The sequence below is a fragment of the Watersipora subatra genome, chromosome 5 (assembly GCF_963576615.1).
Source record: "Watersipora subatra chromosome 5, tzWatSuba1.1, whole genome shotgun sequence".
NCBI classification, from domain to species: Eukaryota; Metazoa; Bryozoa; class Gymnolaemata; order Cheilostomatida; family Watersiporidae; genus Watersipora; species Watersipora subatra.
The window spans coordinates 15332664-15345128 of record NC_088712.1 but is presented as its reverse complement, the minus strand read 5'-3'; the positions used below and the strand labels follow the sequence as shown (position 1 = coordinate 15345128).

At 36.3% G+C, this 12465-nt stretch overlaps 1 protein-coding gene across 1 annotated transcript in view; it reads right to left on the bottom strand.

The window, feature by feature from the left end:
• LOC137397140 (claspin-like) overlaps window positions 1–12224 on the bottom strand; it is a 63867-nt gene extending 51643 nt beyond the window's left edge. The window contains exons 1-4 of the mRNA XM_068083427.1: window positions 12135–12224; window positions 10172–10333; window positions 6121–6214; window positions 3589–3836 (exon numbers count right to left, since the gene is read on the bottom strand). Coding sequence (XP_067939528.1) covers window positions 3589–3836; window positions 6121–6214; window positions 10172–10282 — 453 coding nt within the window. The 5' untranslated portion in view covers window positions 10283–10333; window positions 12135–12224. The remainder of the gene's footprint in view (window positions 1–3588; window positions 3837–6120; window positions 6215–10171; window positions 10334–12134) is intronic.
• Window positions 12225–12465: the final 241 nt, after the last annotated feature.

The window sequence follows — 12465 nt, the reverse complement described above, 5'->3', positions numbered from 1 at the left end:
AATTGGTTTAATCGTAGAAAGAATAGACTAATCAAATTGGGCCTAACAATCATTGCTCCAAAAATTCCGAACCAGTCCCTCTGACGTGTAGATTAGTTTTAGCATGAAATAATTACACGCATCTATGATCAGTTCAGTAAGTAATATATTAAATGATAAGATATGAACTTCAGCATAAGTATCTGCATAGTATTTTCTTCAATCAATCATCAATCGCGATTATCATTTGGAATTTTCTACAAATTATATTAATTACATCGTTAATTCTATACAAAGGTATATTATTATTTTGTATAATATGCATTATGATTATATTAATTAATCATAAAAAACAATTATAGATAACATAGACAGAAGAATCAAATCAAAAGTTGTTTTCTTTTCTTACGACAAGAGCAGCACGGTCAAGTTATTCTTTTCAAAAATATGGCTGTAGTGAACTTACAGTTTAATTAACAGTGACAATAATCCTAAAAATCAACTAAATGCTGCAGTAGGTACAAAGATGAAGAAGGAACAAAGATTTACACCCGCGTGTCTTATTCGACTGATAAACAAACTGCGAATAGCGGATATTGTAAATTATAGACCGGCATAGGCTATACACGCGCCGTTTGTTCAACAGACGATCTTCGGTGCATATAGAGTTGAAGTTTGAGGCACAATAATCAAAATATCCTCTTCTGTTTTGACAAATCATGGCAGGGGGTTGTGGGCAGTTGCCTTAACCACACAATGTTTGCTTGATTTTTTTGAGAAACCAAAGCTTGTCTGTAAATTATTTACTACCGCGAGAAGCGTTTCGCATCTCACAGCCTAAAACAATCAGTATACGCAATGGAGGTAAGGGTGCGCAACTCCGGCACATATCCAATAAGTCGATTTTATACGTCACAACTTTTGGGGTTTTCGAGGGGTTTTTCCTCCGATTCGTTTTTAGGTAGACCTATGTTTGGCTGGCTATATCTCAGCTTCTGGTTGGTCAATCTCCTTGATTCTTTTTTTAAAACACCAGTCAACACCTCAAGATAAATAATAAAGCATAATAATATTATGCTTTCTCTATTCTTTAAAGACCCTAAAACCTGTCTAATGAACTTAAGGAAAAGGTGACTGTATTAGATATGAGAATATTAGTTTCTATTTTGCAAAAATTAAGCGTTAAACCGCAAGAAATGAGGAGCTTCTGAAAGCGACATTTAATTTATTATTGAGGTCAAAAACTAACATTGTAACATTCAAATACAGTCATACTTCAACTTACGAGCTTAATGCGTTCCGAGACTGAGCTCGTATGTCAATTTACTCGCATGTTGGTGCAATTTATTTATATATAGAACATTTAAATATATATATTGATTGGTTTCCGTACTCTAAAAAATGCAAATAAAACACTCAAAACAAGATATTGTAACAGAAAGAACATGTTGGTTGTTGTCCTAACTTACCACTTGTTTTCAAAAAGCAACAAATAAAAAAATAATGCAAGGAAATGTGTTAAATTCAAAAAGTAAAATAAAATACATCCAATAGCAGCTAACGCTAGCATTTGCCAGAGAGGGAGAGATAAGTTATCCTTCATTACAACAGTTGACTTTGATAAGTTTGGATTTTATCAAAGTCTTAAAAGTCAAACTTAGAAGCAAATCTAAAAGCAAACTTTCATTGTAACTTTACGTAATTAACATTTATTCGGTGTTCATAGTTTGAGGTTTCTCGCTAGTTAGCTAATTTTTCCTTTGTTTCGCTTTCACGACTAGCCGGCCGTTTTAAGATGAACCTATCTAAGGACGTTTGCCTTTGTCGCCCTTTCAACATGTTGCGATTAGGACGAACACGGGTGTCGTCACAAAGGTTTATTGCACGACCACTAGCCAACTTGTCCGAATGTCTATTTTTATAGTTTTGATAAATAGCACCGGCCTTTTCAAATAGCGTCGTTTCAGTTACGCTGTCACCGGCCAATTGTTTATCTTTTATCCAATGCCTGAGCAGTCTCTCCACCAGCGGTCGTGAAGATGGCTGCGCCGTTTAGAAACTACAATTAGTCCTTTTGCGAGCTAAATGCCCTGAATAAAATCCTTCTGTTTGATAATTGTGGATGTATTTCTGTCATATTGTTGAGCTAGCTCAATCACGCATACACATTTCGCATATTTTTCAATAATTTTCCGTTTAATATCAATTGTTATCATTTGCCTTTTCTTTGCATTATTTTTCATTTTACTGGCAAACTTTCGGTCTACGCGCAGTACTTTTAATTCACATAATTCTGCACTAAAAAGCGCGCACAAAAACACGGTACAAAAGTATAACCTGAGCAGTTGAAAAATACAGATTGATGCTGTTCTCATAAAACACCTCCGGCATACTTGGCAACTGACTCACGTGCTCGTATCTCAAACGGCTCGTATGTTAGTGCTAAAACTTGCTTAAAAGCCGGCTCGTATCTCAAGTTTCTCGTACGTTGGAGCACTCGTAAGTTGAAGTATTACTGTAGATGGTTTGGCATGAAAAAATACACTGATTTGAAACATGTTTTTGAGAAAAGACAAACAATATTTTTTCAAAAATTAGCAAAAAATCAGTGTTTCTTTACATCAATCTTCTTTTGATGTTTGTAACACACCTGTGAACACTCCTCTGTCATGAATTAGTAAGTGTGATGAAGATATTGACCGCATGCATAGTACAATGCTACAGAAAGACGTCTGAAGTTAAGACCTATGAGTTTAGTTATTAAACCTCAAAGCAGAATTAATTGAAACTTAAAAATATAATAATATTAATTATAATATTAATATAATAATTAATAGAAACTATAACTGGTAGTTTTTCCTCACAAACCTTTTTATGTCTTTGACTTGTATTCGTATTTTGGGTAAAACTGCTAGTAGCTCTAGTCCACTTGAATGTAGTTTTCACATTATAATTTTATATCACTGTTAAATGTAACAAATATAAGAACTTGCCCAATAAAAGCCTGTAAGTCATCAAAACTGAAAAGTCGGCTCATCAGCATTCTGATGTGCGTTACACTACACAGACAATTCCCATGAGCAAAAATGAATGAAAAGATAAAATATCAAAAAAAAATCATAAATACTGAAAAATAATCAATTTGAATAAAAAAATTGTTTTTTTTTTATTTTTGATTTTTTTTGAAATAGTTTGATACCACTACTTATATACTTGGCAAGAAAGTATCGTAGCAAATCAGACCTTGGGTGCAAATAAGGCAAATAGGCATGATAAAACAAGATAAGCATGCAAACTGCTAAACTGGCGTCATTTAATTTTCTACAATCACCACTTTGAGCCTAGCGCAACATCGAGTATAAGTCAGCCTAACAAGAAGTAAGACATGAAGTAACTCGACATAAGTAATGCCGAGTTAATTACCTCCTGTTATGCGGCATAACAAAAAGTAATTTAGCATAACAGGAAGTAACTCGACAAAACAGGAAGTAGCATAACAGTCAGTGTTTCAACATTATATGAAGCAACTGTCAAAAATTGGAATATCTCGCCATGGCAACAACTACCTCAGCTACTAGACACAATTCATCAAAATAGGAAGTAACTTACCACATCAGCTTTGAAAGAGCGCTTGTCAGGGGTATACAATATAGAGTCACTTTTCAGATAGTTTAGCTCCTCCAGACGCTTTGGGGGTCTGTAAGGTTTCTCTGAGTGTCTCCGCTTAGGTACTGAGTCTAATGGTTTTTCTTTTGGCTGATTTCTAAGGGAGTTGAGTAATTGTGGTGCCTGCTCGCCAAGGAACTCTCGCAATGATTTCTTTTGAGGTTGGTAAACCGGAATAGATACCTGCTGCTCTGCAGACAAGGACAGTATTAAAGGTAGATTAAAATGTGAGAAATAATGAATAGAGACAGACAGAGTTATGCTTGCCTGAAATAAAGGCTTAACACTAGCCTAACAGCATAGCCTGTGGTTTAGTGAAAGCTGAGAATGCAAAGAGCGGAGAAAACACTCAAGGTTGGCTCGCAACAAAATTCACATTACAGTTATTTGGTATAAAAAGATTCACCATGTCCTACTCTGTTGTGTTGTAAGTGCAAAATATGTGAGAATGTGATTACAAGCTCTTAAAAGCTAAAAAACGAACAGTTAATCGCAGCCACACGAGACCACCATAGATTGGAAAGAGATTCTAAACTACAGCGGTCTCGTGTGGCTGCGATTAAAACTGTTCGTTTTTGAGCTTTTAAGAGCTTGTAATCACGTTCTCACATATTTTGCACCTACAACACAATAGAGTAAGACATGGTGAATCTTTTAATACCAAATAACTGTAATGTGAATTTTGTTGCAAGTCAACCTTTAAAGCACATAAATTACATAATTTTTTTATTATATATTTCAATACATCAGAGTCTTGGCTTTCGAATGAGCCTATATTCAATACACAAAGAATAATAGAACTATGAAAAACGGGGTGTCAAAAGTACGTTCTGCAAAAAAAGGCACTCGGTTCAGGTACTCAAAATGTGGCGTCATAATTCTCATTTAGCCTTAGGTCGTCGATCCCTTTCGCTGCCATTGAGGCTGCGTTTTTCTGTGACCTTCGGTGCTGTTAAACCCGGAGAGCGCTAATAATAAACTAAGATTCTAGATAATCAACAATGCCCAATACAATGACCAATACAAACACATGTTCTGGGTTAATTAATTATGCTTCAATAAATGTACTGTCGTCGATAAAGGTAATGAAATCACATCAATTAAATTATTACCTGCGGTTGCGTGGCCCTTGGACTAAATGTCAATCACACTTTCGCGAGATCACGCAATGCTTGAAATTAATTAGTCTCAGTCGTCACCCTTAACATCGCATTAAAAATAAAGAGCTAGTGCATAATATCATCGGGAAAATTTAGTATGGTTATTGGAGTCTGAGGTACTTATCATAAAAATAATATGTACATGGAGAACTAATGATACTGATTCCTTTGTCATCTTCATTCGTCCTCTAGAGTTGTCCTACCTTCGCCTGCCACTAGCGTCATTATCGTCACTTTCGTAGTTGATAAATAAGCGGTAAGAGCAACAACAACGAATATGAGAATTGTGACGTCACAATTTTCAAGACTATGCCAGTAAACTTTTTCGCGGTAGAGCTCTGGGGAAATCCTATAAACACCAACCAATGTCTGTTTCACCATGGCAAACAATAGCTCATTCGACAGCCAAGACTCTGATGTATTGAAATATACAATAAAAAAAGTATGTAATTTATGTGCTTTAAGGCTACAAACACCAACAAATGAATCACCAACGCGTAGTGTAAATACTTGCTGCAGCTCCACACAGATGCTGCTAAACTCATGTTATCTTGTTGATGCACAGATTGACCAATAATATTTAGCACCAGTCGTGTGAAAGCCATGACATAATTACTAGATTTTTTAATCCTGTTAGTGAAGTATCTTAACAATATTTATATTGTAACATAACATGGATCATCAACAATTTGTGATAGCAATGATGTTTGTGCAGCTATTTGCATACCGTACTTTTTGGACTATAAACCACACTCCTATATAAGCCGCATCTGCTTTATTTTCCAAAAAACGATAATAAAACAATACATAAGCCGCACCTTTATATAGGCCGCAGAACTCAGGACGGTGCTTCTTAACGCGGCAGCAACTTTGCTGTTTAAAACGGAACAGTGCCAAACGGGCACTGTTTCGTATTAACCGACGCTTTTTAACCTAATGCCTAACGGAACAGTACCGTTAGGCATTGTTTCGTATTTTCTTTCACCGCTAGAGGCGCACTAACCAGAGATTATGGTTAATGTGCTCTAGCAATGAAAGAAAAAGCCACAGAATAGCCGCACCCTTATATAAGCCGCATGACTCACATCATCAGAAAAAAGTAGCGGCTAATAGTCCGAAAAGTACGATATATTTTGTACATATGCTTTTTAATTTTCATATTTAATAATGAAATTGCATTAATAAACATCAAACAGTGTGTTAGATAACATTTCACATCTACAGTAAAATATCAGTGCTTGTTGAAGACATCATGTTAACACTGATAAGTAGAAGGTCACAGTAACTGAATAAAGCAGCAGATATAAAAGCATACCTCTGATCATACGCTGTTTTTCGCTGTAAATCTTCATTTTTTCATCTTGTTTTACCGTCCGCCTGGCAGCCTTGGATTCCTTCTTGGCAGCAGGCTAAAAAATGTACAGTAAATAATAGAGATACCCTGAAATTTTGACATTTATAAATATGATGATAATGCTGACGAATAGCCAATGCGTGACAAAAGCACTTCTGTTTATCACCATTCTTAAACACATTCCCTATCTAGTCACCTCGTAATGACTACCCAACATGAGGGATAATTATATGGCAAAGTCAAAGCAAATTGCACAAATACCGAAAGGCTGTGCCATATTTATATGCGCAGCTTTAATTTTTAAGTGGTTGTGGAATTACACCTATCAGCTCGAGCGTACTTCTTGTGGAGTGTGCTAGTAAAACATTCTTCCTTCTCACCGATAGAAATTTATAAAATTGCTTTTACAAAATTAGCTATTCTCGGAAATCATACGTTTAAAACCTATCAACCTATCAACTCCACGTTTATGAATTAGGATTTTAAGTGAAGAATTTGCAGACAATTTAGTCTAAAAACCGAGCAAAAATTTTATTAAAACTATATACCGTCGCAACTGTTTCTGGTTGCTACTTTGCAAAGATCATGAATCTTTCTGTTCATTTTCACAACTTAAAAATGTTGATGAAACCTGCTATTTGGTCGAAATAGCACAAAAATATCTTTAAACCCAAATATCTGCTAAGTACTGCTCATGCAATAATATGTTGCACTGTCTGTTAACCTTTGAGATAAGTTACTTTCTTCTTCCCAATTAGACAAAATAAACTCCACTTCTTGGTTGCCGTATTCAAAACATGAGCTAGGGACAAAGCATCTTCTATAAATATTTCCTAAAAGTTTACCTAAAGATCCAACCAATACAACTGGCTGCGTTCGTCATACAGTGACAGACTGTAACCTAGAAGCTAAGGCTAATCGCTGTGGTTAACCAATTTCTTCTGTTTATTCTTCATTACGCTAGCAAACCCAACTGTATCTCATCCTTTTAGCAAATACTACATCATTCGGAATTCTGAGCGCAAGGGTTTCGCAACTTTATAGAGAGGCAAATGTCCACAAATAATCCTATTACTCACCAGTTATACTCTACAGAAACACTTGGACCTAAAGCCTGGTTCCCATATCGATTGCGAGACTCCGGCGGTAACATGCGCAACAAAAACGCTTGCGACACTATGCTGGGCGGGATATGTTCACATAAAAGCCACATCGTTAATAATATCGTAAACATAATTGCATAATCAAATGAAATGTTCGCTCACCATGCCGTTCCTATAATGGTGACCTTTACCCGTACAGTGCATTTCGGGAAGGTTTTGCCTGCGGCCGTTTGCGAAATTTGAACAGCGCTAAACGATTGCGATGCCGCCGGCAACTACTGGCGGTACCCGCCGCATACGTTCCCATTTCATCGCTAATAGCCTGCGTGCTGTCGCCGGTGCTTTGCGACGTATATGGGAACCAGGCTTTACCCATCATCGAATGGGAAACCACAATGGCTCTACAGTTGATTGTTAAGAAAACTTGTAGTGTAAAACAAATTAAATGTTATAATATTGCCATATTATAAAATTAGATAGATTTAAATGTTTTCCAGTGGACCTCTCAAACTCTTCGTAGATGGTGCTCAATGGCTCCCAGAAATGTTCAATTATTGGTTATTTTTCGCTAAAAAGCTTATCAGTTTATTAAGATGTGGTAGCACTCCGTTATAATGAATTATGCAATCCATGATAGCTTTAGGAATCGATTTAAGTAAAGAGATTAAATTTTTCCAGTTGCGACAAATTTTGATGACACTTTCTACCCGAGCGATATAGAAAATGGATCAATTCTCTCATCGCTATCGATGCAACCAAATACTCAGCCATATTAAACAATAATTTTGGTCTAGATAGCTGATTGGTTGATGCAAGTTATTACACCTGGCGGCAGAAAAAAATATTGTTGTATTTCTACTTACTTTTAGATGACTAATTATCGGTGCTTGATTATACCGCCGGTACTTATTACCGGCGGTAATAATTAATAACACTGGCGGTTATTAGTACCGCCGGTGTTATTAGAAAAGTAAGGGATGCTCTGGTCTACCTGTTAAACCTGTTGTCCTGCCTCCTTGACAAACAATACTGTTTGTCAAGAAACACTGATTTTTGCAACATTGGCCAACATTATGCAAAAATCGAAATAGAAATTATTTTTGTCAGTCAAAATCAGACTTAAATGGTTACATCAATGATTTGAATCATTAGTTTGTCATGCCAACCCTGATACATGGTTGAATCAAGGCTCATACACACTAGCGCTCCAATCGACGATTAGCTGCGTGATTGACCACACCGATGGACTGCTATGAGGTCATTTTGCAAGAATGCCCAACCTAATCGTTGCTAGCGACGATGCACTTTCAACATGTTGAACTTTGACACCGATGACCACAACTATTAGCATAATTATTGATTGGCTGTTTGTTGATGAGCGTGAGGAAGAGCTACAGTCATGATGAGTTGCATAATCAGATACCGTACTTTTCGGACTATAAACTGCACCCCTATATAAGCCGAATCTGCTTTATTTTCCAAAAAACAATAATAAAACAATACATAGGCTGCACCTTTGTATAGGCCGTAGAACTTAGTATGGTGCTTTTTAACACGGCAGAAACTTTGCTGTTTAAAACAGAACAGTGCCAAACAGTGGCACTGTTTCGTATTAACCGACGCTTTTTAACCTAGTGCCTAACGGAACAATACCGTTAGGCATTGTTTCGTTTTTTTCACCGCTAGAGGTGCACTAATCGGAGATTCTAGTTAACGCGCCCTAGCGGTGGAAGAAAAAGCTGCAGAATAGCCGCAGCCTTATATAAGCCGCATGACTCAAACCATCAGAAAAAAGTAGCAGCTAGTAGTCCGAAAAGTACGGTAATTAAAAGATAACAAAATCACCAGCGATATCACTTATGCAATTTCTAATTGGTTGTTGGTTAACTATCACCAACAGCTCATCGCTCATAGTGTGTACACCTTATCTTTGGTGATGACGTACAAACAGCTAATGGTCAATCTCACAGCTAAACATTGATTTGAGTGATAGTGTGTACGGCCTTAAACCATAACTGCCACGAACAACTTTTATCGTATTTACTAGGTAAATCAGACATGCTGATTCCGATTTTGTAATCAAAATAAAGATTAGGCCACTAACTTTCAGAGTAATAAAGGATTTTTCATAGCGTTTTAATATCGGTCTCGAAAACAACACGATCGGCATAACAAGCTCCGCCCATAAATACTTGACATAACCTAGCTTTTTAGGAACAGAAGTTACGTAGAGATGTTTAGACCGATTTAGAATAATAGAAACGGGTGTTTTAAAATCTATTAATATCTAAATCCAGCTTTAAAAATAATATCAGTCTTTTCTGAAAGGTAGATAAGCTATTTAGCATTGCATATTTAAAAAGCGCGATAACAACGCTAGCTCGTGATAAAACCGCGCTTTTTGAGCTCATTTTTCTCGGCGTCCAGCCCATTTAAACGTCATGTAACAAGCTGCGAGCAATTTTAAATAGTTTATATCCCTTTCATAAAAAACTGAAATTATTTTACAGGCTGGATTTAGATAATAATGGGTTTTAAGACACCCATCTCTATTATTCTAAATCGGACTAAACTTTCCTAACTTCCGTTTCCGAAAAAAAGCTAGGTTTCGTCACATATTTATGGGCGGAGCTTGTAATGCCGATTGTGTTGTTTTCGAAACGGATATTGAAACGCTTTAAAAAAGCCTAAATGACTTTGAAGGTTAGTGGACTAATCTTTATTTGGAGTACAAAATCGGAATCAGCGTGTCTGATTTATCTAGTAAATACAATAAAAGTTGTTCGTGACAGTTATGGTTTAAGTCTTGCACTTGAGTACCTCTATGGAGTGTGCTAGTTAATCCCTCTAAAGATTATGCTCTTATTAACTCTAAGGATTTATTGAATGACCCCTAAATGACCTCTTACCCCTGAAAACTTGGAGCTGAGTTTGTTCACAACCTCTTCTTCACTCTCCTCATCGCTGCCGGCTGAATTTTCCTCATCACTGATCGCTGACTTCTTTTCGTCGTCACTCATCTCAGCATCGAACAAGTCGGGGTCAAGAGAAGATGTCAACTGGTGACTGGACTAGACGTACAAAAGAATAACACAAACATAAAACGAAATACAGTCAGTCGTACCTCGACATATGCCAAATTTGACAATTTTTGTGTTGGGTTGAGATAAGAGACACACTTCAGATAAAGTGCATCCCTGTTAACATTACCCTGTTATATGGTTTTTTCACCTTACGATGTGAAACATGTTTTTCACCCCGACATAGAAATTTTTTTGACGTACGATATCAACGAAAACCTGTCTCAAAATTGAAATTTGGCAGTCGGTGTGCTGAATACGTCGGAACAACAAAGATGCCGATAGACTAATCGCCAGAATCCCTCCAACATCGCCTGAAAGAAATACAATGTTTGCTCAGTCTCAGTTCAGCATTATTTGTTATAAGTTATAGGAAAAACGAAACCGGAAACATATCAGTGATAAAATTTTAGCCAATGACTAAGATGATGTTTAGTAAAATACATATTAAAACTGCTTTAAGCATGTGTTTAGTAAGCTAAATTCATTAAAGCTAAATTCAAAACTAATGTTATATGTCTATCTCGAAGGTAAGAACTCCCTATGATATGTACTGCATATAGTACATTGTAATGTTACATTTTGTTGCAGATCATAACCACTAAATACACTAAAGCTACCGTAAGTAACTATAGTTGCTAAGAATACCATATTATTTTGTTAATAATTTTTAATAAATACAGTTTATATAAAATTTTGATGTTTTTTACCAGAAGTTGTTTGTATCAGATCATTACTAGAAGTTTCTATACCCCTTTACACGACATTTTCGCTATACAAAGCCAACACTGAAACGAATTAAAATAGTACAACGAGGGTTCACTGTACTGTATGTGACGGTTATCGATGCAGCCCTAAAGTATGCGAGAGACTGCTTATGAAAACAGTATCACTCGGTCTTTCTAGTTAGATAAGATCGTTTTAAAAAGGCCGGCTTAAAGTAAAGGCTGCAAGTGAATCAAAAAAACAAGGCAAAAAAATCCCAACAGGAAGAAAAACAAAAACAAACTGAAAACAAAAACCAAGTTGGAATTAGCTGTAACATGAAATACAACTTAGTTTCAAGTTATTTTAATTTATTATATAGCGGGTGTTCGGTAGATACAAATTAACACGCCTGGATCACAGTGCCTAAAGATTGAGCCTACTACATTGAGGCCTTGGCATTCAATTAAAACGCTCCTACTGCATAGTTGTGTGTTAAACTTCCTCAGAGCACTACGAGAACGTTCCAATAAATTTTGACTTTATGTTAGATGTTATCGTTCGTTATTCGTTAAATGAAATTCAACTTCCCAAAACCCTGAGCAGCTACTTAAAATATTGAACGCCACCCTTTTATTGAACGTCACCTGTAATTAAACACCATCATAAAAGATGGGTAGAAACAACGTGGCCTTTCAAAGAAAGGTTTTACGGCTTCAAAGTAACCAAACTTGCATCGATTTTTAGAACTTTTTTACATTTTGTTTTCATCGATTTTTACCTTTATCTACAAAACTGTGATATTTTGAGAAGCTTCGAACACCTTGTCTTGGAAATTACTACAGCTGTAGAGTGAAATTTTACATCAAAGGTTGGAAAAGTTAGGGATGTTTCACTGTACTGTCAGCGTGATAATTTATCCCCTAAAAGTTTGATGTCAAAAACCAAATTAAAAATTAAAGCTAAAGCTGCAACTCATTTATATTAACTTTTTAAAACATCTGCTGAGAAAATATTTTTTCGACAATGCTCTGAAATAAAAGTAACACTGAATACAGTATGACAAGTACAACAGGAAGTGACTGACTGTGTCTGGCAAGTGGCTCTGCTTAGAGGCTGAAGAAACATCATCCTCGGACTCCGAGTCACTCTCAATCTTAGCTCGTTTCTTTTTCAGTTTCCTACGTTTAATACTTGCACGCGACCCTTTAGATGACGGAGAAGTGCTGGACGCCGAGTTATGACTCCCATTGTCAGAATCTGATGAAATTGAGGTTTGCCTGGTTTGTGAAACATTTGCAGTTTCCTCATCAGAACTAACGCTGGTATTTCTTTGGTGGGCCGAAAGTGGTTTTGTCTCGGAATCAGAGCTATAACCAGAAAGGAGGAGATATCTATAACATCACGTTATGTAACAC